Source organism: Anopheles funestus, chromosome 3RL, assembly GCF_943734845.2.
Source record: "Anopheles funestus chromosome 3RL, idAnoFuneDA-416_04, whole genome shotgun sequence".
In the NCBI taxonomy this organism is placed as follows: domain Eukaryota; kingdom Metazoa; phylum Arthropoda; class Insecta; order Diptera; family Culicidae; genus Anopheles; species Anopheles funestus.
In genome coordinates, this window is record NC_064599.1 from 36,328,430 (window position 1) to 36,354,226 (window position 25,797).

Genomic DNA, 25,797 nt, shown 5'->3' on the forward strand with positions numbered 1-25,797 from the left:
CAGGCAATAACTATGTAAACAAATACAAATTCAGAAATGAGATCGGTTGAATGTAATTAAATGTTATAAATTATGAAAAATCGATTGCCATTTTATTTTTTAAAGTACGTACGTGTTGTATCTAATTATTGTGAATGTAAATACTATTTTTAAAACAGAAGAATTGCTGTTAATTTGAAAAACCCTCATCTCGTGGAAATTTTCCAAAATTTTTTATAAATTTGCAATCTCCTAAAGCTATAGCCTTAGCCTTTTTTTGAGTAATTTAGCAAAATTTATGAAATGATGTATTTTAATGCGAATTTGTTGAAATATGTTAAACCTATGCAAAAACGTTGTTGTCATTTAGAAAAAGTTGATAAAACAATAATTAACAAGTTAGAAAAATTCGAACTACTTGCCAAAACAATGAAAACTAATGTATGTAGCTGTGTACGAAATTAAAACATTTAATTTCCAATTCAGCCTGAGTTATGACAGTTTTAAGACGAAAAAATTCTATTCACCATACAACATGTATGGCATACCCGGGTATGCCGGTCGCTGACTTGAGGGTGTAAATTTGGTCGTGGACATTACAGTTAAACAACCTTGAAGTCGCGTCAGAATCGCAAAATTATTTTGGAAAATTGAGCGTTCGCAAACGCGACAATTGCTAAGCATGTAGCGACGGGGTTATGTTTCTCATTGTTCAAGCGTTGTTGGGCAAATATGTTCCGAACCAGTAATTTATTCAAATTTCAACCAAGCGATTTTTCAAGCGTGCAGGCCATGGTCTATGATAATGGTACGGTAAAGTTTGCGTACATTGCACATGAGGAATAGTAAATCGTAATCTGAATTAATTATATGCTAAGCTTTCGGATAGCTATTAACGTACGATTTCAGTGCAAGTTTCTTCCAGGATAAAAATTTGTTTGAAACGATGGTTTTTGGGTCTGTCTTTACGATTGCGATTAAAACAACTGTCCAGCCGGTCCAGTTGTGAGTATGTTATTGAGACAAATACCAAATATGGTTGTAATACAATATAGGTACCATGAAGAATTGCTGTTAAGAAATTGCGAATTCAATTAAACATGCTGGCACGCCTATTGGCGCGTTTTCATATAAATACAGTCCGTTAAGTGACAGTTAACTGACGTTATTTGAAATGCACCGCGTGCGCCGTTTTGCCGTTTGGGTGCTGTGCAACGTGTGACAGCTGCAGAAACGCTTCCTCGATTTAATTGTGTTTGGGAGCACAGAATGCAGTTCGTTCATTCATCATTTCCTTCGTAAATGTACATTTTTAACTATCTTTCGCTTTCCTTTCAACACTAGACTGTTCTCTTTGCTGAACTTTATCGGTTGTTTCATGGCAAGAAAAATCGCTGCTCTACATTTGAACGAACGATTCTGTGTTTAATTCTACCTTAAGCTAGGAACTCGTGACTGCAAGCTATCAAAGCAGAACAGAGCGAAGAGAAAAGTGCAAACAGGACGCGGTTGTTCGCAGGACTTACGGAGATGCTGTTTGGTGCGATAAGGGCTGAATGTTTCGCTTGCTGCGCTCGAATGCACGTTTGCGTTTCTGCTCGAGGATGTGAAAAGTGTTGAAAAGCTGCAGTGATTGGGATGCATTTTCCGCGTAAGAAGTGATCATTCTTTACTTTTCCTGTTCCCGTGAATGTGTGATGAGCAGCGTGAAGTGTTTTCCACAGCGCAATGCATGCATGTGTGCGTGGGTGTGTGCGGGTGTGAATGGAAATCTCATCTCAACCTTGGGCCAGATCGGAGTGCAACCGCAAGCCAATTTTCCTCCAAGTGAAACCATCCGAAAGATGAAGCGGTCCCGTCTTGGTGACCTTTGGAGGAGGTAAAAATAAAGCAGCGGTTTTTGTGCAATCAGTGGTTCTCCCTGCCGCCACACTGTGCGTGCAGAGGGATGGAAAGTCGGAAAAGTTCGCAATCATGTTGCTGCTCAAGTGATCCAAACAGAAGAACGTGATAATTCGTTCTGTGAATCCTGCGATTGAAATTGAAGCAAAGCGATATCTCGCGAACGTCCCTTTAGCATCGTTCCCGGTGGGGGTTAAGGAAAACTGCTGGAAAAATCCAGTCTACGAAACGTGTTAAAAGTAGCGCTTAAGTTAGGTTTGGTCATGCTAGAAAAGAGTCATTTAAGGGTGTTTGTATTGAGAAGCAAATGTGCGGCAAATAACTTCCGGAGACCGGAACGAGCCTAGGTGTTAATGAGAAATATTTCACGTCACATTCGGTGTGTGTTGGTGTAAGCAAACGAATCTCAAAACCGTGAGCATAGAAGCGTAAATAATTCAAACCAGACGATCGGAATGCAAGGACACCGCGCTACCATTTTCCATTCGACAGCAGCAGCAGAGTGTAGCGAAGTAGGCGACGAACAACACGCTTAAAACCGCGTCCCGGGAAAGCAGTAGCAAAGCAAAGGCTCCAATAGCAACAGCATCGTCGATTGCTACGGAATGATAAAAAAGTGAGTATGGAAAGCTAATATGCAACCCAAAGCCCAAATCCCACCACCAAACACATACATACACACATAGCCACATTTGTAAAGATGTGTGAATAGGGAGGCCCAAATGAATTGGCCGAAGGACAAAGTATGCTGACGACGGGAACCGCCAACCAGGCTGGCAAGGAACGCTGAAAAACGATTTGCTCTTCGGCTTATGGCAGATCCACGGATACCAAACGGAAAGCGCCAGGCAATCGGTCATATTGGTCACGGAGGATAGAAACACGGGGTATGTAAGCATAAACGAGGTTCCTACGTGCATTAGGGTGTGTATGTGTTTGTGTGTCTCTTTGAGATGAACGAGCAGATAGGATGGCGGCTGTTGACGACCATCAAAACCAAGAATGGTCCGAAGTGCGGGCAGAGACGGGGAGCAAAGGAATGAAAACGCCATAAAACGGTTTTCCTAAAAATTGCCGCTTGAAGATGAGAAAACCATCCATCGCAATTGGTACAAACGGTGATGTGCGTCAAAGGGACACGAGAACTGCATGCTTTCCTGCTCGTATGGCGAGAAGCAAGTGAATAGCAGGGAAAATCGCTCATCCTGATTGTTTTCTCACCGGAGATCCTGTTGTCGTACGAAGAGAAGAAAATGCTCGCACCGTATCGGGGTCCAAGTTCACTGAGCGTTTGCGTCCGTGGAAAAGCGTTTCGTTGAAGGCAAAAAAAACTTCTTTTCGTTCGGCTGGATTTACAATGTTTGTGTGAGTATGTGTGTGTGTAGAATAGGCGTCTCCATCTCTCCTACTGCGTGGTTACTCCGCTGCTACTTTGATCCCTAATGGACGAGAAAGTAATAGGCAAGAAAACCCGACCACTGACAATTCCGAAACCACAACCTGCTTCTCCCGAACTCTCTTTGATGGTGGTGAACTTTTGACAGGACTTACCCTCGTGTGTATGAACCCGGAAGTGTGGACGGAAGGGTGGGATGAAGGGTCCGTTTCTGCTCCATTTCGGTAGCAATTTAACCTTTGTCCACCTTGTCAGATACAGGCACAACCCACCCACAACATTGACGCACAGCTGGCGACTTCCTCGTTGATGTGTGGTGACTCCATGTCTAGCCACCAGCAGCATAAGCATTAGCATGTTTACTAGAGTCCTTTGCCGCTCGTCGGTTGATGAAACGTATGCATGTATATTTGTTTTTGTTCGTTGTGTGCTGGTGTACATTACGCGAGTCGTATCAAAAGGAAACAGTGGAACAGTCAGGAAAAATGTAAAAAAAAACTTGGTTGCTAGGTTATAGGAAGTTTTGCGGGTTTGTTGTTTTTACTCCCCACTTGAGCGCGTTTTTTGCTCACACGCATGTAGATTTTGTTCCACTCGGCAAACCCACAACGATTTATTTAGTGCCGTCATCTCGTTGTCGGCGGGTTTCGTTTTTGTCTGTGGACGCGATGAGACTTTTTACCGACGATCGTGTCATCGTCGCAGTCATCGTTCAAGATTGGCGGAATGATTGATTACGGGCAAGTGCACGCAGTTGTGGTTGGAAATCACAAATCGCGCTTGTTTCAGGGGCAGCAAGCCGATGAACGACGACGACACGCCGATCGGACTTGGCAAGATCTTTATGCGATGATAATTAGGCTCGGTACCAGTAAAGCGCTTTCCACAGATGAAACGCTTTTCAGCGTAATTAACCGCAAAAAGGAATGGTCGGAATGTAGCACAGACATTGCATTTGCGACAGAATAAAGTGCAAGTTGGCACTTCTTGATCGATGGAATGTTTTTTCCAGTGATGAAAGAGGATTTTAAGACTCATGCATAACTCATTCGAGATAAGAGAAAGATATGATTGATCATTTTAGATGATCAACTTGTTTGATGAGTGATCAGCAAATTTCAAGAAGCATTGGTGTATTGCATCAATCGTATGGAAAACAATCTACCCGGAAATTCCGGAATTACTTAAAATGTTGGCATATTAACAATTAGGGAAAAAAGCTAGAGTGCAGTATTTATAAAGGAATGACGATGTGGAATACTGTCCAAAAGATACCTTTTCTTCTTAATTCTACAAGATGAACTGCCAGGATAAATCAAAGATGTGAGTAACTTATACCAATTCAAACGAGGATTATGTTACGAGGATTATGATTATGTGAAACAAACTGCGTAATGTGAGCTCTATGTAATTTATGTACGTAGTTGTCCCATGTAACTCTATTAAGTGTAACTGCAGTATCGCTTAATTAAGTGTAGCACGATCTCGCTGATACTGATAAGTATATAATTTTTCTCATAAATAATATTAGAAAATATAAGAATGAGACAACATAGTTTTAGACACGCGCGCGTAGAAGTGGACATTCAAGGGATACCTCAGGATTCCATAGTTTCCCATGCATTCTAGCAAGGTCACTACAATATTCATCCATGGATGTTGTAAAGGGCCAATATTCTCTCCCAATCAGCTTCTCCTGCTCCGGAAGGTAGTACCTTACACCATGTTGGTGTCTGAAGTGCTGGTCATATGCAAGGAACAATATGTCCCGAAGGCTGATAGACCGTTACCCTATCAATGGAAGCCGTAAGAATACTTTAACGGACTGTTGGAAATGTAGGGAATTCGTAAGAAGTAATCCTCGATGCCACCACTTTTGTATTTTAGCATGGTTATTAAAAACATATATTAGAGTTTAAATATCTTAAAGATAATTTCATCTCTCTCAACCCTATGTTGAGGTATGAGGTAGGATTTATCGTCATGGTGGAAACAATTAGAGAATTCCTAAAAAGGAAATTATCCACTGAATAGATCTTTATCATGTTTCGTTTTTTTGGAGAAAATGACAAAACAACATCTCCACTTCTTCCACCACTTCTAGCTCTTCAATTGACTTTAAGACCGTGAATGATAGCAAAACCAGCAAAGAAAGGGTTACATTTTAGCACGCAATGAGCCTTTTTCGAATCCCGATCAAGCTTACCAGAGTTGTCAGAATGAGAATGACCAACATGACATACATGACAAAAGATAGCTAATAACTGAAAAAGAAATATTTCATACTAGCGTATATTCCACCACAAGACACTTTCAATGGCGTCTTTCCTATTACACTGATTTAGTTACAGTCAACTCCCTCATACCAAGTATCCATTAAAGAATTGAAGAAATTGAAGAAAGTTTTTTCTGATGTGGAATGTTCAGATCTTCATCCAATAGATAAGAAGTAAAAATTGGAAATAGAGCTAGATTAGCACTAGTAATTGGAAATAGAGTTAACGCATCAGATGGAACACCTATGCCTGTGGATAGGTGGATAGAGAACTTACGAATACCAATAGACACTTACTCTTAATGGTTTCGACAAAACAAGATAAAAGATATTCACAATTATTCGTAGACATTCTGAAGATGTTGAAAGCGTTCGATATTACATATTTGCTTAGGTATGATACATTTGCTCATGTTTGGTTACTATTAAAACGAGAACACAACAATTGACCTTTTGACCATCACGAAAATAAATTACATCAAACAATCAAGTATAAAACAAGAGAAAGTAAAATGTTATAATGTTTTCATTTTATCAGATTGAACAACAAATGAGTACAAACCAAAACTGAATGAACATTAGTTTATTGTGGAATAGATTATTTCACCTTTCATATATGAACATTGTATGGAAAATCACCTCTCGCATACGGAGTGTTTGGTATAATGGCTTAGTTTTTGGTAAAATGGACGAATTAAACTTGTTAAAAAAACTGCATTTGTTTTCTGATAACTTAAATTGAATAAAACATGTAGCATATATCTTTGAACTATTTTTCCCAAAATTATGTATCGGCTAAACTATCGGCTGCAAATGTGGATGGTTTATTGGTAAGCACGAAATCGCGGGTTTTTTTAATTCAAACTCGAACTCTCCAACCCGAGTTACTCCATAAGAAGCGGTAGGCCAAAACAAACCTTACGGGGTTGTTGTAAAGCAAAAAAAGGGAGAAAAAACTGTTCAAAGAAAAGACCCCGATTCATAGTCTACAGAACGTAACTTATCAACTTTTTTTTATTTTCTTTCTTCTCTTGCGTAGATCGCCCATTTCAGTTAGTAATGAAGAACACGTGTTCCGATTGAAAACATTTGCGATTTTATAAAACTGGGGTATTGTGATTTGTCGCCTGTATGTTATTCAATAAGAGTGCTCCAGCAATTATGTCACGAGTTATTTTTGAATTGCACATCCACTGCTTGGCGATCGTTCGATCGGATCCGGAAGGAATGGTTGTGTTTTGCTGCATTGATCCCCGCGGCTGGTTATTTACGATCGAACGCAGCACCGTGGTCGTAAAATAATCGTAAATTCCACCACAATCATGTATGGCTGATGGGTTTTCAATATTTTGATTGCAGCACCAGCTGTGGGAGCAAACGACGGCTTAACGACGGAAAAGTGGTTCAGCATTATCAAAAAGTGAACGGCACGGGGGTGCTCGGTTGCCGTAATTGAACGATTTCAGTTAACCGGCCACTTCTTCGCCGAGACTGGCATGTTTTCCCCCGTTTGCCACTGCTACACACACATACAGATTCACACAGAAACACACACATACACACACGAGCACATGGTAAATGGCGTGAAAAGGCAATTCCCAACTAAAACTTCATTTCCCTCGTTTACAGATTCAAAAAATGCATTATTTGATTAAGCACTTCCGGTTTCGGTAGACCGGCGACGTAGAACGCGGGGTGTGTTCAATCTGCGTGTAAGGGAACCGTGGCCGTAAAGCCTCCGGCGGGTTGGGACGGGCGGGGGACGATGGTAACGATGACCTCGGAAGTTGATAAAGACAAGGCAGTGACAGTAGTGATAAGTGCACCGAAAAAGATGAACGTTAACGGCAACGAAAAGGACAAAGAGCGCGATCGGGAGAAGGAAAGGGATCGGGAAATGGCGACGGGTCACGAAGGTGGTGCCGAGGGTGAGGGTACAGTTATTACCGTACCGGTGCTACCACAGGGCGGCCAAGGAAATAGTATCGGTGCGGTACCTGGCAGTGTTAGTAGTAGTACCGGTAGCACTAGTACGGCAACGGCAACATCAACAACAACAACGACGACGGCCTCCTGTACGGTTGTTGTCGCTGCTGGTACAAGCGGATCGTCCGGTAAACCGAGCAGCCAACCTTCCCATGCTCAGGCAACCCAGGCGGCACTGAATCAGGATGCACCGAACATTTTAGTGTATAAGAAGGTAAGAGCAGAACCCTCCTCAGGCCGTGTGCAGCAGTCATGAATTTGTTGTTTTCTGCTTTCCACAGATGGAAGCGATCGTCGAGCGGATGCAGGGTGAGGAGGGTGGCGTTTCGGTGCGCACCATCAAAGCCTTCATGAGCAAAGTACCGTCCGTATTCACTGGTGCCGATCTGATAGCGTGGATCATGAAGAATCTCAGCATAGACGATGTGAACGAGGCGCTACATTTGGCCCATCTGCTCGCGTCTCACGGTTACCTCTTCCCGATCGATGATCATCAGCTGACGGTGAAGAACGACGGTACGTTCTACCGCTTCCAGACACCGTACTTCTGGCCCTCGAACTGCTGGGAACCGGAAAACACCGACTACGCCGTGTACCTGTGCAAGCGAACGATGCAGAACAAGACGCGCCTCGAGCTGGCTGACTACGAGGCAGAAAACTTGGCCAAGCTGCAGAAGATGTTTTCGCGCAAGTGGGAGTTTATCTTCATGCAGGCGGAAGCGCAAAGCAAGGTGGACAAAAAGCGGGACAAGCTCGAGCGGAAGGTGCTGGACTCGCAGGAGCGTGCATTTTGGGACGTGCATCGGCCAGTGCCGGGTTGCGTCAATACGACCGAGGTCGACATCAAGAAGGCGTACCGGCGCGGTGCATCCAGCCTTGGATCGGGTTCGTCCGGGACGGCCGGCAACAGCAATCCGGTGGAGCAGTTGACGCGCCAGATCAAGCTGCTAAAGTTGAAGCTCGAGCGACGCACGATCAAAATCTCCAAAGTGGCCGAATCGTAAGTGGTGGCCGTGGCTCCTCTATGTGTACCTTCGTTTGCATTGTTGAAAGGGAAATGTTATGCTTTCTTATAAGTTTTTTCTCTCTTCTGTTTTTATTCCTTTCTTTAAGGTTGAATGTGTTTTGGTTTCGTTAAAAAATGCGCCTTCTTTCATTTTTCTTTTATTTGCATCCTTATTTCGAAAACTTTAAATTACTATTTTTTGTTCGCGATATAAAAGTAATATTGTTTTGTATGATTTTTTTTCGCTCTTGTTACAGCTACACTTCATATTTTGAGCAATACAATGAGTACGATAGCTTTCTGAACCCGCCCGATCAACCGAACCCTTGGATAACGGACAATACCGAGATGTGGGACGCCGATCGAACTGCGTAAGATCCGAATCCGGACTCCGGAGTAATACATGGTCGTACGAATTATGTAGCTTTTCGATCTTTTATTCTCTCATTGTAGCAAAGACGTATCGCTGAAGCGTGTAAAGCGGTGGGGCTTTAGCTTGCGCGAACTTTTGAACGATCCCGTCGGTCGGGAACAGTTTTCCAAGTTTCTGGATAAGGAATTTAGTGGTGAAAATCTCAAGTAAGTGAAGAGTTGTCCTAAGAATTCGAGCGTATATTTTACTGTATAGTGTGTGCTCTCTTTCTTCACCAACTTCAGGTTCTGGGAGTCTGTACAGAGCATGAAGGCACAACCGCAGTCCAAGGTGAAGGATGCGGCCCATGCTATCTATCTGGAGTTTCTTGCACCGGACGCACCCTGTCCGGTGAATGTGGATTCGAAATCGATGGAACTGGCACGGGAAGCGGTTAGCAGCTCGGCACCACCGAATCGTTGGTGTTTCGATGTGGCAGCCGCCCACGTTTATCATCTGATGAAGAGTGACTCCTACTCACGCTACCTGCGCTCCGACATGTACAAGGAGTATCTGAACGGATCGAAAAAGAAGATCAAATCCATACCGAATCTGTTCGGTGTGAAGCGCTAAAGTGTCGATCGGTATCGATTTGTGGACGATCGAAGAGGTCGGGAGTAATCTTACTTCCGCAAAGCATCGCACACAGGCGTTCGTTATTAAAGTTTTAATGATCGAAACGTGAAAAAAGAGTCACTGATATCGTGAATCCTCGAATGAATAGGCTAGAATAGATTAACGGGCTTGTTATATTTTCGTTCTGATCGAAGACATATGTGTGTTCAAAGAACGATTGTGTTTGCGCATCGGCGATCGCCATAGCAGATTGATAAGCTAAATAAGTAAAAACAGAGGCAAGACATGTAATGAAATTATGCCACACATACACATGCACACGAGACATACACACGTTTCGTGTTTATTGATGCCATTTACTGTAAACGGAATTGCCACCAGTCAGGCGGGCAGACCGCACGATACCATTTAGCAACGCAAAACCAACCAAAATGCAACCAAACTAAGGAATTGTTGATGAATTTCATCGAACAGATATAGCGTTTATTTCGTACGCGCATAGCGAATAGATGCGTAAAGCATTACGATGTATCTCATGTGTAGCGTAAAAGAGAAACTAGTGAAATACTTATAATATATAAGGGGTGCAAAACAAAACTATAGCGAAAGATTAAAACTGTACCGGACAGAGCGGGTGGTAGAAAGAGAATGCAAAACGAAGCGCTAGAAAGTGCAGTGAGAACGGGTAGCAATGCCATTAGAATTATACAACAGATACAATGCATGTAGGTATAAATGGAAACGCAACAACAACAAGACAAGAGCAAATATTATTATACTAAAACACACATATATATATTATACAATATCATATACACACGGATCGCTCCTCTCACACTTATATACCCACCCATCCCAACCCTATCGTGAGGCCTATGGCTGGAGAATAGCAGTCTGCCAGCGATGGGTAGGAAATGATTGATAACGAAAACCATGGCACACATATACACACACACATACACACTTATATACACAAATAGCCTGAACTGTAAACATTCCTAAAGGAAAGCATTAGCACAACGGTGTGCCATGTAGCAAGATGTCCAGAAGGGAGAGACGAAAGGGGTTTACAGTGTGGAAACATAAGTGAGAAGATACTAGTACACTAGAACTGTAGCGAATAGTATTGATCAATAACAGATAACACCGAATCGGGAGGGTAGAAAAAATGTTACAATACCATTACAAAATCCGTTAGAACACAAGAACAGACCGTTCGTTATTATAATGGAATAAATGAAAATGAGAAACTGAACATTTTATGCCCCGTGTTGTTATGCTGTTTTGATTAACGCGTTTGATAGTTTGATTAACGATAGATAGCTGAAGATGTTCATGCAAAAGAAAAAAGTAAGTTAAAACCAGCTTTTAAAGAGTTGTGTAAAACCTCGTTAGCCTTTTTTAACAAGGCGCTTCCCCTGGGTGCTCGTTTTTCAAAAAACGCAACCCATGCAGCATTTTTGTACCCTGGGTGCCACCGCAGTTGTCTCTAATCATCTTGGTCACAGTGTCATTTTGACAGACGTGAAGAAAACATTTCCCTCAGCGCGATCTCGGTGGGTGGGAAGTTTTGGTGTAACTTTTGCAATCAAAACACAAAATGTGGTTCGAAATTCTACCCTCGTTTGGAATAATTACGGCCGTTTTGTCCGTGCCCGGGTTTGCCCTGTACGGACTGCACAAGCTAACACTGGATAATGTAAGTAAAGCCGTGAACCGTTCGATGAAATCGGAGGATTTTGTTTGAGCCATACCGACGGTGGTTTTGTTGTTGGGCTTTACATAACCAACCAAACTCCTGGCCCACGGACAGCAGACCCTCGAGAGAGTAAAATAATTAATGTCCGCTTCGTTATCTTGCAGGCGTACCGGCGTAATACGGATGAAAGATGGGAACGTATCATGTACACCAGGGACATGCGATTGACCGGCAACCCGTACAAGTGTAACGTAAGTTTTGAATGCGCGCAATTCCTAGCAGTGTGAAGACAATCCTTAATGCTATTCTTTATCCTATGGTTACAGGGTCTCGAATCTATTTCCGATAAATAGAATGTGTCCCGCACAGTGAAAAGAAGAAGTGCAAATGTATCGTTACTTGGTGTAGAATAAACCGTTCGAGAAAACCGTACAAACAGGTTAATTACAAGAACGTGTCCTTATTGCAAAAGCAAAGAAAGCACGAACGCCATCACACAGGTTCTCTTTCAATCGTTTACGGTTTCTTCGTTGTTGTGGGTCTCGAGCCGCTTTGCCTTAGTTACTGTTTCGATACTGACCTGAATTACCCACAGCCAAATATTCAGATTGCGCCGGTTGTGTATGTGCTCGGTACGCGACTGGACCGAGTACCAAATCTTATCCGGATTATTTCGCTGTGGGGAAGCCAGAAATGGCAAATCCCAAGAACTCTTGATGTTGTACGAGTCACAAAAGAAGAAGAAATGTTTAGTATACTCGAGATTCGATGCTAAGACCATTACTATTTTTGATCGGTCCCTGAGTAGCCATAGAAAAAAACCTTTGTGTTTGTTATCTCTGGATGTACAGACAAATCCTTTATTAAATTTACTTCTTCGATTTAACAAATAGAATTGATTCATATATGAAATAGGGTAAGTGTGCCAGTTTTCGGCAGGTTAGTGCAGCTGTTTTGCAAAAAACTAAAAAACACCTATTATTTGCAATATTTGTGATTAAAAGTGATGTTATTTCGGTTGATAAACTTTCGTAGTATCTTTCTGCATTTTCATTTTCGTGATTCTAATCCGTTTTATGTGCAATATTTGTGAAAATGTAAACATTGGTTTTGTTCCTGTTTTCGGCAGCAATGTTCCTATTTTCGGCAGGCTGTGTTCCTATTTTCGGCAGCGTAAATAAGGACCGTGAAACGTTTTAAACGATTGAAATGATTAGAAAATTGAATTTTAAACACTTTTTTACTCTTAGTTTGCTAATTTTGTAGCCGCAAAGTGGTTAAAAATGTAATTTTATGCTGCCCGTTTCGACAATTTTGCTGTCAGATTTTGCAGTTTTCATGCTTAATCTAGTAGACCACGCTGTCATTGCATACAAAATCACACAGTTTTGTGCTGTCAAACATCATCTTTCGGCATGTACCCATTTTCGGCAGCTTTTAAAGTGAAAAATAAATTATTTATGGAAATTTTAAAATTTTTTAAAAAATTGCATAAATTTTAGAACCATTTTATCTGTCAGAAAAGTGCTTCATTCATTTTTTTTATGCAGTGGTTTCTTATTTCCAGTACCTGCCGAGTTATCGACTGACAGCAAATTGGACGAAATTTTGTTAACACTTTATGAAAATTGCGATATCTCGGTAAATATTGGGCTAAATGCAGCGAAACTTCGTATTTGGAGAATATCTATTGGTATTTACGTTTTAAAAAAGTGTTTGACCGCGTTCTATAACGCATTTGTGTCTAATTTAGCTTTTATTACACACCTGCCGAAAATAGGTACACTGCCGAAAACTGGCGCACTTACCCTATTTCCTGCCTTTTTAGCCATTTCTCATCTCACTAATGTCGATATCGAAGCAATCCACATACATGATTAATCTATAGTTACATTTTTCCTTAAATCAAGTAGACATACGTCTGAGAAATCGACAGCTTCTATGATGCCCAACCTTTGGAACCTTGTGAATTCATCATCGACTAATGGCACAGTGTTGAAGGGAACTGGGCGCTTGGGATTCCGTTTCGTGGGATCCGGAAAATCCGTTGGACAGAGAACTGGTTAAGCCTTTGAGAAAAAGCTTTACCTTCATTTTGTGGCAATGTCCTAGCGTATCCATGTAAACATCTGTATGATTGACTTGAAATTCACGGACTTCTCAATGGATCGGTTTTGATGTGACTTGTTTGCAAACCGAATCGATGGGAACTGACCATAGATCGAATACTTCGACCCAGCCCGAGGCTTACTATGTTGAGTTTGGCAGCATTTGTAACGAAACATCTTCCTTGATCGTTTTTTTCGTTGATGATAATATTGCACTGGAATTTGCCCAATAGATGAAGTGGTTTCCCTGAGGCGTTCATTGCTTCAATGGATGGTGGATAAATTGAGGGTTTACCAAGCATCCTCCAAGTTTCTGGTTTGCTCCAAGACTCTGATATTTTCTGCAAGACTTCGGTCATCTCGAGGATCGCTTGCTTAAAATCTTGGTCATCCGGCATCCTGCTAGAAGCTTCTGGTAGCTTCTCGCTCTTTAAATGCTTGTCGCCAAATTGTTATGTTTGGATGTACGGACAAATCGTTTATTAAACTTACTTCTTCGGTTTAACAATTAGAATTGATTCATACATGACATATTTCCTGCTTTTATATCCATTTCCCATCTCAATAATATCTACTTGAGCTAAGGAAATATCTAAATGTATAAAATTCTCGTGTCGCACACTAACAGTGTGCAAACTCCTCTTAAACGGCTGAACCGATTTATATGAAATTTTCGCGGAACGTTCGTTAGGTATGAGAATAGGTTTACCGCTACTTTTCGTTTCGCTAAGTGGCCTCTGGCCAATATTATGAAATCTTTTCTGTTGTTCCTACGCGAGTTATCAAGTAGGCATAGCCATTTTTTCAAAACGAATAAAGTTGTACACTACTGAAACAAACAAGTTCTAACGAAAAAATCAATCAAAGTAGGTACACATGCCGGTTTATTTGTACAATTTTATTCATTAAAGCGTAAAGTGAGTGATAAACAAGTAAAAAGCAAGTGTGTGAATAATTAAAAAATGCTATTTAGTGATTTGCGGCTCGGTGGTACATGGCGGCGCCTTACACGAAAGGACCTGGTGTTAAATCCCAATCGTCAAGGAAAGCCAGAAATGCCTCCTGAAGTAGCAGAAAAGAAGAAGAAGAGCCACAAAAAAGAAGAAAAATTGCTTTGATTGGGAATATTATTTGGATTAAGAATTGCAATAATTTAAGAATTGGGGGCGGCCCGGGAGTGCATGTGAAAAACGGCGCCCGTCCACACGGCAGGACCGGGTTCAAATCCCATCCGGACCGTCTCCCCGTAGCATGGACTGACTATCCTGCTACGTGGTAAAATAAGTCTTGATACGGCCAGGCCGTTCTAACCGAGCAAAGAAAAAAGAATTTTCAATTAATCAACGATATTCTCTAATTGTCACTCTAATAATACCACACGAATCAAGATTGAACACTCAAAATGTTTGCTTTAATTTCAAAAGGGACAAAGGGCAAAGCTAGGTTTGCCAGGTAAGCTAGTGTAATTATAGATTAATGATGTACGTGGATTGCTTTGATATCCAACAGTGTTGCCTACAATGGAATCATGTGTAACGGACAGCTGCACCATTTGAAATGACAAATGATCAGTTAGCTTCGATTTCTGATCTTTAATCACCATCGCCAACTACATTTAGTACTTCTGCTTTGTGTTCGGATGTATTGCGAAAGCATCGGACTATAGTATAGAACAAAAACGGCACGCACGATCTGTTTTCTTACATAAAAAGCGTTCTACAATTTTATTTTCATTAGTTGTTCTTTCAATTGTTTCTGTGTCTATTGTCATTGCACATTTGTTAGTTTTGTGGTGGTTTTTTTTTGTTTTAAACATTACATACATCGTTTGTGTGTTCGCCTTGTTTTTGTTTTGTTCTTTCTTTTGGGTGTTTAGTTTTGTATACAAGTAGCGATTCTAGTGTCTGTCCCCCGTTCCAATAACGGTAAGTTACTTTTTTACCTGCGGACATTGGGTAAGCGGTTAAGGAGGGACTGCCGTTTGAGGGGTATTTCTGCTTCTTTGTTTTTGGCAACACGCACACACATTTACGGTAAGGGCAGTACACACTTTGCTCATTCCATTCCCTTTCTCACCTTAGTTGCTTCATAATTTTACATAGAGGAATATGTTGTTTGTGTTTGGTGGCTGCTTTCATAATACAATCCATCCTACTTAGCTTATTACTGTGGCGTAAAACCAACCTGCTAATGGTAGAGCCTGTACGGCCGTCTAAACAATTACACTCCTTGGGAGGAATTCCACTTCCATCCATTACGATGCATTTTTTTTCAGCTTATTCTTCATGTATTCCCTAATTTCCACACCTATTCCACACCAGCAACCGCCGTTGTGTACCTTAACACAAAGTGGATTGAATTAGTATCTCTACTGCTTTAATTCATGATTGTACACTACACGTTTCAATTGAATGCCAACGGCTATAAGTTTGATAATTGATTTATTGTCCTTTTCACTCGTCTACGATAAAGTTTGAAAACCTCGTGGTTCGTACATAAGATGCTATATGGGGAGATCAACCCTCGGCTGGCCCGCGATCATCGGCTTCACACGCGTGTGATTACTAAACGCACACAAATCCTGTATCGATCTATTTTCTATCCCAGCACAAACTTACTTTCGTACAAAGAACATTTTTTGATGCTGCCAAAAAACGAAAGCAAAATTTCCTAAACATCCCAACCCGGTGGTAAACCCTGGTCCAGCCGAAGGGTAGCTATAGGAGTATGGTATGCCACACACTCTAGAATTGACACGGTACTTTAAGAGTAGGCGAACAACCATTAAAATACACACGGACACGAACACATACGCAATAGTTTGTATAAAAATAAGGGCAATTTAGTACACATAAGCCTTTTAACGTTTTACAGAACGTTTGCTTAAAGAGAAGAATACGGAATGAACGGAATACATCATCTAACGCGGGTACACACAAATGTCGTCTAATATTAGTACATTTTTGACCCTTGTGTGTTTTTTAAAACATTGTTCCTATTCTAAAGCCTCCAATCGACCGAGAACCTGTGTGTTTGGTTTTGAGAATTTTTGTCTGTATCAGCTTGATCGAAACATGTTAGTCTACTTGTTGTTTGCTAGTAATTTTGCTTTTCCAACATTTATGATTACCCTTTAGCTACTATGGTGTTTGTGTGTGTATGTGTGTTTATTATGAAAACCGTTTCTTTTGTGTGTGTGTTTAAATATCCTTTTTTTCTTACATTAGTTTGAACGAAACCAGTTCTACCAGTGGGTTCTAGTGGGTTTGTCCGGCTTTACATACACTTAGTACACAGTTAGCAAATCCGTATGTACGCATGAATGTACTAATAACACAAAACTGATACTGCAATACTAAAGCAAAGCATAGGATTACAACCACACACATACAACAGATTATACTTCCTGTTTGGTTTTTAAATTGCTCCTAACAGTGGCTCAGGTATATGTATTAGCAAAGCAAAGGAATTTTAAAACAGATGCAAAGGGTTGCTACAAAGCCATCTATCCTTAAACGGGCGCTGAAATAGTAGTAGTAGTTGGGTTTCGTTTTGCTGTTGCTGTTAGTATATGTGTTCAAATACATAAGCACAACAAATATGTACAATGTCGTTTACTGTTTTATATAAGTCTGTTTTAATGTAAGCTTTATCAATGTGCAAAACAAGCCATCTTTTTCTGAGTTTGTCCTAAGCTTGAACATGACACTATTGTACTGGTTGATTCGTTTACTCTGTCCTTATGCTGTTTCAAATAATGTAGCAAAAAGGTTTTTTGTTTTGGTATTGACCCATCCCCCAATCAGCTGACTTGTGTAAAAGGTACAATATATAATCCTGAATTCATAGTTTCTTTGAATCCGGTGCGGTAAGGGGTTTTCGTTAAATTAGTCATCACTCGCATTTAAACACTGAACTACACAACACCAGTGCTAGGTGTTGTTCATTCCTAACGGCAACGTAACAGCTTCTACCGCTTCCATTTGCTCTGTATGACAGACATATACGATAAGTTAGTGGAACATTTGCATTTCTTCGTTTGTTCATTTCGTTCAGACCCTAATCAACCTCCAATATAGGACAGTGATATAATTATGTATAAGTATATATGTATATTTATGTTTATGCGTATGCGCCAAATGGTTATATGAGGAACCATATACGCTACACTATGAAAACTCCCACGGGAATTTGTTCTTTTTATTTTTAATTGTTTTCTTGCTTGGGAATATTGTTTGTTTACTCTTATTCTCTCTCTCTAGCTCTCACTTTTTCTTCTTCTATATATGTATATATATATGGTTTATTTTAAACTTTTATTAAAAAGATATGCTTGTCTCTCTGTATATGAAGAAATACATAAAATCTATCATTTTCTTTTCTCTCTATTTGATTCGCATGAATAGTTAGTGTGTTTTGGGTTGTTTTCCTTCATTTTTAGCTAGATTCTTAGGACAAGGAAATGGTAGTAGTAGTTTTAGTAGTTTTTAACATTACTGAACTACTTACATATAATTTATACCTTCTTGTGTTTTGCAAAAAAAAACCTGCGCTCTTATTTACCAATTGTATGTTTAATACTTTAAGATTTCTATTTTTTTGTTGGTTAGCACACAATTTGCAGGAGTTTGTTATGTTGTTGAAAGTTGGAAAGAAAAGCTTTTTTTATGTTATCCGGTTTGCTTTGTACAATACAACTACCACGCACAGTGCGTTATAATGCAGGCGATGTGTGTATTACATTGATATGTACCTAGGGGTGTTGAACAAATGAAGCTTTTTTCTTTTAAAACCGTTCTTGAACATGGAACATAAATCCTTATTGCCCTATTGTTTTATCGTTTTGGGTATTATTATTCCTTTTCCACCATGTACTATCATTACTATTGTATTGATGAAGGTGTATTGTAATTGTTTTGTCTCCGGGCAGGCGATGTACATTCTTACAAACATGTAATTGTGTGTTGTTTGTTTTGTCTTGTTTTGTTCACTGCACATACTGCTCTATGACATAGTTAAAGCTGAAACCCACGCATATATGTGTATTGTTTATGATTTTACCATTTTTCATCTGTGTTTTGTTTGTTATACTTATTCCAATTATTTTTTTCTTTTTTTTTTGTTGTATTTGTAAAACATTTGTTTTCTTCTTCTTTTTCATTTGTTCCAAAAACCTAACGCATTCCTTTTGAAGTAAAACATAACGAAAAAACAAATAGTAAATTGTGATAAAAATAACTAACCGGTTTGCTTTGTTTCGTAAAACATTGCGCATTACATATTGTCACTATTATTGTGCGTATGGTGTACTTATCTTTTCTGTGAGCGTAATATGTTAATGTTCATCCAACCTATGCGGCATTAATGGGCTGTTTGTCTAACATTGATAGTAACGATAAAATGACACCGCGTGCACTAATTAAAACAAATCCATTGCCATACGCTCCGCAATTAATTGCTTGCCGATCATGCCTAGCCATGCTTTGTGCTACCGTTCTATCACACACTTCCACTTTAATTGAGTTAACTAAATGAAAAAACTGGAAGCCATTACACTGTCCCCGGCTAAGTGGAACTTCGGTGTTTAAAAGTTAAGCTACACTTTCAACCACCTCTAGCTTAAAACGCTTGTGGTGATGTGTGGTGTAATAGGTGGTGGTGTTTCTATATACTCGAAAAAGTGTAAGGATATGTTGTACCTGTGTGCGTGTGTGTGTGTGTAAGTGTGTGTATATACGATTGCAATATGATTAGCCTACTAGCACTCGGTAAGGGAGTTAACGGATAAATGACAACTGCTACTACTACTACGACGTTTGACATATGTTTGACAGATGACATAACGTTGTTAGTATTTTTTGTTCAAAACAAGAAACAATATTTCATACAGTTTTGTGTAAGATAGGTTCCTTTTCACTTGCTACACCATACTGTATGTATATGATATAAGTATACTTTTAAAACAATGACATTTTTGTATCCTTCCCCACCTCCCATTCGTATAATCTTACTACAAATATTTTATAATGTTTTGTTTTTTTTTGTTGCTTCTGGCTATTCTGTGTGTCTGTTTAACTGTTATTCTGTTCACTTAAATGATGTTTTCTTACATATTACGCTTTGCATGCGCTCACACCATAAGACAATTGGATTGGTTTGTTGGTTGGTTGGTTGTGTGTATAAAAAATGGAGAAATACTTAGCGCTTTACCGCGAATTACTCACTATGATCGGCCAATGTATGTGTGTTTCACTCATACCCCGCGTTCGCATCATTACGTTGAGCTGTCCTATAATATGTATATCGTAGCACACGCGTGTGTGCGTATTGTCCTTACAGTTTGTAGTTTGGGTTTTTGACGTTGGGTTCTAAGTGCCATTAAGTTGTATTATACGATAAAGTTCTATCATTCAGTGTTTGATAAAAGGTCTACTGTGTGTGGTTTTGTTTCGCATATCACTCGCTACAAATCGGTTGACGTTTCCTGGGAAAGCTGGGAATTTTTCCTAGCGCTTTCACCAATCCCATATTCATACATGCTGGTTTTGATATAGCTTCTCTCTAAAGCTACACGGATATGATTAATTCAAATTTGTACATAATTCTAAGCGACTTACACACAGCTTACATACATTCATTTGCATACATTCAGACTAAGTTTTGCGTGTTTTGGGTGTGTGTGTTTTTTTGTGTTTCAGTAAGTCAGGGGACATTACCAAGCCTGCTTCGATTTACTACCATATCTCACTACACAAAAGCTTACCCGAGGAAAAGCACAACTAGAACACACGCTCGTCATGTCTTTGCATTGGTGACTCTTTTACCAATCGGACCATTACTAGGTTCGTGCACATGTCAGTTCCTATGGAGAGTATATATCGGATAAAAAATGAGTCTTCATCACTAGGCGTCAACATTACTATCGTAACATGTTTAAAGTTGTCCAATTTCTTATCATTTCATCTTGCTCCACTATTACTATGGTTCGCACTAATGTAAACCCAAATAGTACACATCTTGCTGTGGAAATACTGCTTGAGCTTGCGCTCGCTGGGTTATTTTAAATGCATTATCCATAAATACTTTACTGGCTAAGATGTGTTTATTGTCCCTGCACTTGTGGATGTGTGTTTTCATAACAAATCGAATAGAAAAAAAGTTTAATATATGACTTCTACAAACTGTCCTGGTTGAGTTTAGCTTTTCAATACGAATGTTGCTAATATGCGCACTCCTAACATTGAAATTTGTATTTAAAATATGTATTGTCTATGGTCCGAACTATACGATCTGTAGGGCAGAGAACAGTAAAACATAATCAGTCGTTTGATACTGATACTAGCAAAATTACTTCCAACGAAAAGAGCAAACAAATACAAACATTTGATTTGGCTTAAGCCGTTTTCAAGAACTATTACAACACTCATCAATACAACATACAAAACGGTGTAGTGGTTCTCCTTTAAGTCTAGTTTGTTCTGAATAAAACCAAAAGCAAAATCGATCAAGCATAATCTCAGGCGAATATGTGCCTTTTCTCTAAGCAAAGCACATCTGCATGTCTCCATGCGCCGATTTAATTATTATTAAACGCACTTCATTTAAAATACCTTTTCCTAACAATAATTCCATTCTCTTAAATCGTGATCACGCTTCCAGAACAACATCTAAAAAGCGAACCTACAGACAGCTTTCCTCGTACCGAATAAATATGTAGTGGCCATGTTTGGTTCATTCCTATCATACTCATTTCTCTTAAATTCTCATCCAAATGCATCAACAGTCAATAATTCTAGTAAACGTTTCCGGTTGATAATAGTAATTATAATAATAGTTTTGATCAATATAATTCACCACTTGTATGTAGGCTATGAATATATTGGGTGTTTGTGTAAAATGTAGCTGTTTAATGCTGTTTGTATAGAATATAAATGCTTCCTTTTTCTTGCTTGCTATCGTAACAATGGGGGTTTTGTTTTGTGTATTTGCTTGCACGGTTACATTATCCTGTGTTCCTGCCGTTTAGGAATCCGTTCCACGGTATCCTTGTGGCATATACAAAACAACACAAAAAACATGGAAAAAATGACTTCTAAAAGGAAAAACCTGCCATAACTATTGTTTAACGCGTTCCACAACCGAAGCTAACAATACACCGATAAATATACGGTAAAACACACTCGCCTAGTGTGTGCTTCGCTGGTTGTTAGTAAACTTTGAAGTTGTGTTTAAATACAAACTACTGTTCGTGTTCCACGTTCCACTCAATGCTTACACTTCGTGGGTATGAGGAATAAAATATCGTTCCCTTTTTTGTTTTACTTCGAGTTTTACTCGTTATTGTCACCCATCACACATTATGCACACTAAAACTGATGCTACTAATAAAATAGATGCATTATCACCATCACGGGGGTCACGTATTATTGTCGGGATAAAACTCTAATTCCTTTCCTCGTCGAATTACCCTCGATGTTCGATATGATCGAGTTGTGCTGCAAGTTGCCAGTATCGTCATCCTTTTACTTAATCTCTGCCCAGACAGCAGCATGATGATGTGTGCAATGTTTTAACGTGTGCAATTATTCGTACAATTATTGTCCAACAGTTATTGTCGTTCGTTTTTTTATGTTTGTTTGAAAATTCTAAAACGAAGATCACCCTATTAAAATTGACTCCTTTTTTGCTTCGTTTGTGAAAAATATTTTACGGTACTTTTTATCTGGGTTCTGCTAATGTTTGCTAAAGAACAACGATTTGGTTTTTGCTAGAGATATTTGAACAACAGATTAATATGTATCGCTTCTACAGAAAAGTTTTCGGTCATTACGGTTCATTCGGTAGTTGTGTAATGTCTCTGTGTGTGTGTACGTATTTATCTGATCCTTTACACTCCATGGCACATTGATTGACAGACATGGTTGACGGTGAACATCCGTCTCATCCCGTCTGGCCGGATATTGTTGTTGCGTAAACGGGCGGTGATGTTGGTCATACACATCCAAACACATACAAGCGAGCAACACTATCTACCACAGACCAGATGAATGATTCATTGCTTCCGGTGGGTTTTTCCTGTCCCGAAGCGGTTTTTATTCCTTTATCCATGACTTAAAGGATTGTTACAGGGATTTCCATACCTTGCCGAGTGTTGCGGGATGCTGTTTCATAGGTTCGTTCGTAAAATATTGATTTATATAGTAGAAGTTGTGTAAATAAATAGACCGCATGCGTAATCGTATTGTTCAAATATCACTAGAAACACTGCCCAACTAGGTAGGTTATGTTGTGAAACGTAAAACTGTTTGTTAGTACACGTCCTCCCATCGAATCTGGTCAGCCATTGCATTCACTAAAACACTGCATTCCTAACGCCCATTCGGTACCCTACTTATCGGCCTATGGTATCGGTCTGTAAGACGGAGTGATTGTTGATTTGCGACAGTATCCATGGTATAAATTTGGGCACGTTGGCGTACACACCGGGCAGCTTTGGATGGGCACACCGTACACCCCAGGAAACGATACCACCCACGAACCAGCGGTCTTTTTCGTTCGGATAAGGACACAGCAGTGGCCCACCGGAATCACCCTATGCGTGGTAAGTAAGCGGGTAAAAAGTAGATATTAACATTACTCTAAGTTGATGATTTGTGTTCATCCTGATTGTGTTTTTTTAACCAATAAGCAATATGGTAAAAAATAAACCTACCTGACATGCATCCCGGCCACCCTCTTGATAGCCGGCGCAAATCATGCCTTCGGTCACGTTGAACGTTTCCAACCAATCGATGCACACATCTCGACTTACGATCGGGACATTGACTTCGTTGAGCGTTGGTTCGTATGATGCACCATTTGGAGTTGCTGTAAGAAGAGCGGCAAATACAGCGATATCTAATATATAGCTTGGAATATAAGCTAGAATAATCGAACAAACTATCATTACTTTTATAAGACAGATTTTTAACTGGAAAGCGTTTAAAGTTACCGGTGAATGAAAGCGGTAAAATAAGTAACCGAACTATGCTTCATACCAGTCAAAGCGGTAATAAGTTGAAGCATCAAAACACAACAAACCGCGGGTCACAGGAAAACCAAATGAACAGGTTAACGAAACCCTCCGGTTATTCCTTGTCCGGCAAAAATCGTTACCATGTCGTCTCCTGTGTGTTAGACGACAAAAGCTCATGTTTGGGTAAATGTATCCACCGGAAATTGAATTTCACTCATCTGTTTCCAATCAATGGACACGCTGGTTTTGCTGTAAGACATTTAGCTTTGATTCCTTTCGTTTGCAAGTTTTTACACTAACGCACACCATCCATCCGCCATTGCAGGTACTTTTCTGTTTTTTTTTTGTTATTGATTGAATTCTTTTACCGCCTGTCGGAAAGTAGATTTAAAGTTTTAGCCATAGCATGGATTGTGATCACGGGAGAAAGCGCTAGAAATTCTTTCAAGCTTTCAATTTTCGTATTGGACTAGTTGTTCAAAAGAACTTCTGCTACCGCTTCGTTTCTGAGAACTTGGATTCAGCTAAGTCCTAGCGAAGGAAAACTTTTTTTCCACCAGGCGCTATACGGGAAGGAAATTGTTGTTGAATTTTGTTTCACATTTACTAGTTGCTTCAGGTTGCGTTTAATACGCCAGCTTGATTAACCATTGGAAGAGATCTTGTGACCATGGTAGTGCCTGCCTACCTTGGGGAGTTTGTCAAAAGTTACTTCGAGAAAAGAATGATCTTGTTGGACACTGCACTGGCCAGGTTATACTGGAACGACAGGTATCTTCAAAAGTTACTCAAAAATCAATAGTAATTCTGAGATTCTTGTAAAGTAGCGTGGTTGGTTTTATACAAGATCAGTTTTGATAGTCGCTATCGAAGGCCAAGACCTAATTGCTCGGCCTTGTACGAATGAATAAGCCAGTGGATAGGATTGTGCAATAGATGCAAGGTCACGAACTTGCAATCAGTCGCCATAAGAAATAGTCATTGCTTATCAGTGTAAGGAAGGCTACAAGGTCAAATTGCGCGTTATCACACATTCCAAACGGATACAAACATTCTTGGGAGTGATATGGGAGTGAGTCTTCAATTTAATGCTCATGGCGAGTATCCCGTGTATATCCAAGGCCAACTCCGAGCTGTTAGGTAGGTGCGAATTTAGTTAAGTAACAGCAAGGGACTTGTTCTTTCCAATTCATTTTTTAACCAAGCAGGTTCGGGATGATAACGAGAACTATTATCCTGCATTATCCGTGTGTGCTACGACCGATATGCTTCAAACTTCAAGACAATGTCCAGTGAACGGATAACTGAATGTATGATACTTACAGTTACGTTCCTCTCGTTTTCCCCATCCAACAACGGTACAGTTAATGCCGGTCGGTAGTTCCCGAATGTGTGGTGGCGGAAGGCAGACTGGGAGCAGATGCTCATGAAAAGCTACCCTGGTGGCAAGCTGAAGATGGGCAAAGTTATAATCAATTAGGTCAATGTTATACCTAACGCTCTTCAAGTTCTCTTCTATTACCTGGAACAGTGCAATATCGTTGTCGTGCGGAATGTGCTGATTATACATCGGATGTGGTATGACCGTCTTCACCTTTACCTTCTGTCCGTAATAGGTGTGGGAGTGCCGTCGAGTAATGCCAAGCTGAATAGTCCAATCGTTGACGTTGCGCATCGTGTGGCTGTTGGGTAGTATATACAAACATTAAATTCTTTTATGAAATACGCTTTTCGTAGCCACTAGCTACAGGGAATGTGAGTTTTTTTTCGATCATTTGACATCGTAGTGGAGGACCCTTTTCCTGGAAGATACTTACTTGCCGATGCAATGTGAAGCAGTCAAGACCCACTGGTCAGCGATTAGTACACCAGCACAGTAGAACACTTCCTCCGGTCCACCGAGGATGGCTGCAACGAATGGCCAGTCACCCGGGCTCGATGTTGATCCGCCAACGATACGTTTCGTTGCCTTGAAGTTCTTTTTGTTCCGGATCTTGCCGCACTCTGTTTGTAGATAGATAGATACATTCAGTACAAAAGTTTTATCCTTTGGAAGGCTTTCGGTTTTCGTACCAAAATTCGAACACGTTAGCTCTGCCACTGGGTATCGTGAGTTGATGTCACAGCTATTAAACTCCTTGATCAGGTTGACGTCCTTCTTTTGGTACATGCGCCACATAGACGAGGCATCCTTTGTGCTGATTAGCGTTCGATTCGATCCTCGCATTGCCGTTCGACTAGAGTTGACAGAGCTGTAACCCAAGAGGGAACAGATCATGGTAGGTGATGTCGCTGGATCCCAGTTTTTAACGCACGCGGGTGCCCACTGTTTCAGGTCTGCTTTGTAAACTTCCAACGTGCCACGGCCGAGATCACCGTTTCTTTCGCTGAGTCGTACTGAATAAAAAAAGATGAATTGAATGAAACACTTTGGCCTCACTTT

The 25,797-nt window shown here is 40.2% G+C and overlaps 3 protein-coding genes across 6 annotated transcripts in view; 2 read left to right on the forward strand and 1 right to left on the reverse strand.

Annotated features, from left to right (window-relative positions):
• The first annotated feature begins 1,197 nt into the window (after window positions 1-1,197).
• Window positions 1,198-10,787, forward strand: LOC125767641 (regulator of G-protein signaling 7-like). Of its 2 annotated transcripts, none has more exons than XM_049434431.1 (6): window positions 1,198-2,497; window positions 7,182-7,752; window positions 7,820-8,538; window positions 8,802-8,915; window positions 8,998-9,123; window positions 9,202-10,787. In XM_049434431.1, exons 2-6 carry the CDS (start codon window positions 7,318-7,320, stop codon window positions 9,527-9,529), a joined length of 1,722 nt encoding a protein of 573 aa, XP_049290388.1. In that variant the 5' UTR covers window positions 1,198-2,497; window positions 7,182-7,317; the 3' UTR covers window positions 9,530-10,787. The 2 variants fall into 2 exon arrangements, with proteins under 2 accessions (XP_049290388.1, XP_049290389.1); XM_049434432.1 differs by lacking the exon at window positions 1,198-2,497 and adding an exon at window positions 2,508-2,768.
• Window positions 10,788-11,043: 256 nt separating this feature from the next.
• Window positions 11,044-11,675, forward strand: LOC125767713 (uncharacterized). The gene is made up of 3 exons (XM_049434544.1): window positions 11,044-11,231; window positions 11,396-11,482; window positions 11,558-11,675. Exons 1-3 carry the CDS (start codon window positions 11,133-11,135, stop codon window positions 11,582-11,584), a joined length of 213 nt encoding a protein of 70 aa, XP_049290501.1. The 5' UTR covers window positions 11,044-11,132; the 3' UTR covers window positions 11,585-11,675.
• Window positions 11,676-15,030: 3,355 nt separating this feature from the next.
• Window positions 15,031-25,797, reverse strand: part of LOC125767595 (uncharacterized) — a 50,770-nt gene continuing 40,003 nt past the window's right edge. For all 3 annotated transcript variants that reach the window (XM_049434339.1, XM_049434341.1, XM_049434342.1), the window contains 6 exons: window positions 25,428-25,751; window positions 25,172-25,358; window positions 24,877-25,036; window positions 24,678-24,804; window positions 23,052-23,206; window positions 15,031-22,931 (listed from right to left, as the gene is read on the reverse strand). In XM_049434339.1, the coding sequence (XP_049290296.1) occupies window positions 22,731-22,931; window positions 23,052-23,206; window positions 24,678-24,804; window positions 24,877-25,036; window positions 25,172-25,358; window positions 25,428-25,751 (1,154 nt within the window). In that variant the 3' untranslated portion in view covers window positions 15,031-22,730. The remainder of the gene's footprint in view (window positions 22,932-23,051; window positions 23,207-24,677; window positions 24,805-24,876; window positions 25,037-25,171; window positions 25,359-25,427; window positions 25,752-25,797) is intronic.

Coding starts and splice junctions, on each gene's coding strand:
- LOC125767641 (XM_049434431.1), top strand. CDS start 7,318: ATGGTAACGATGACCTCGGAAGTTGATAAAGACAAGGCAGTGACAGTA. Junction 7,753..7,819: donor ACATTTTAGTGTATAAGAAG/GTAAGAGCAGAA, acceptor TGCTTTCCACAG/ATGGAAGCGATCGTCGAGCG. Junction 8,539..8,801: donor ATCTCCAAAGTGGCCGAATC/GTAAGTGGTGGC, acceptor CTCTTGTTACAG/CTACACTTCATATTTTGAGC.
- LOC125767713 (XM_049434544.1), top strand. CDS start 11,133: ATGTGGTTCGAAATTCTACCCTCGTTTGGAATAATTACGGCCGTTTTG. Junction 11,232..11,395: donor ACAAGCTAACACTGGATAAT/GTAAGTAAAGCC, acceptor GTTATCTTGCAG/GCGTACCGGCGTAATACGGA. Junction 11,483..11,557: donor GCAACCCGTACAAGTGTAAC/GTAAGTTTTGAA, acceptor CTATGGTTACAG/GGTCTCGAATCTATTTCCGA.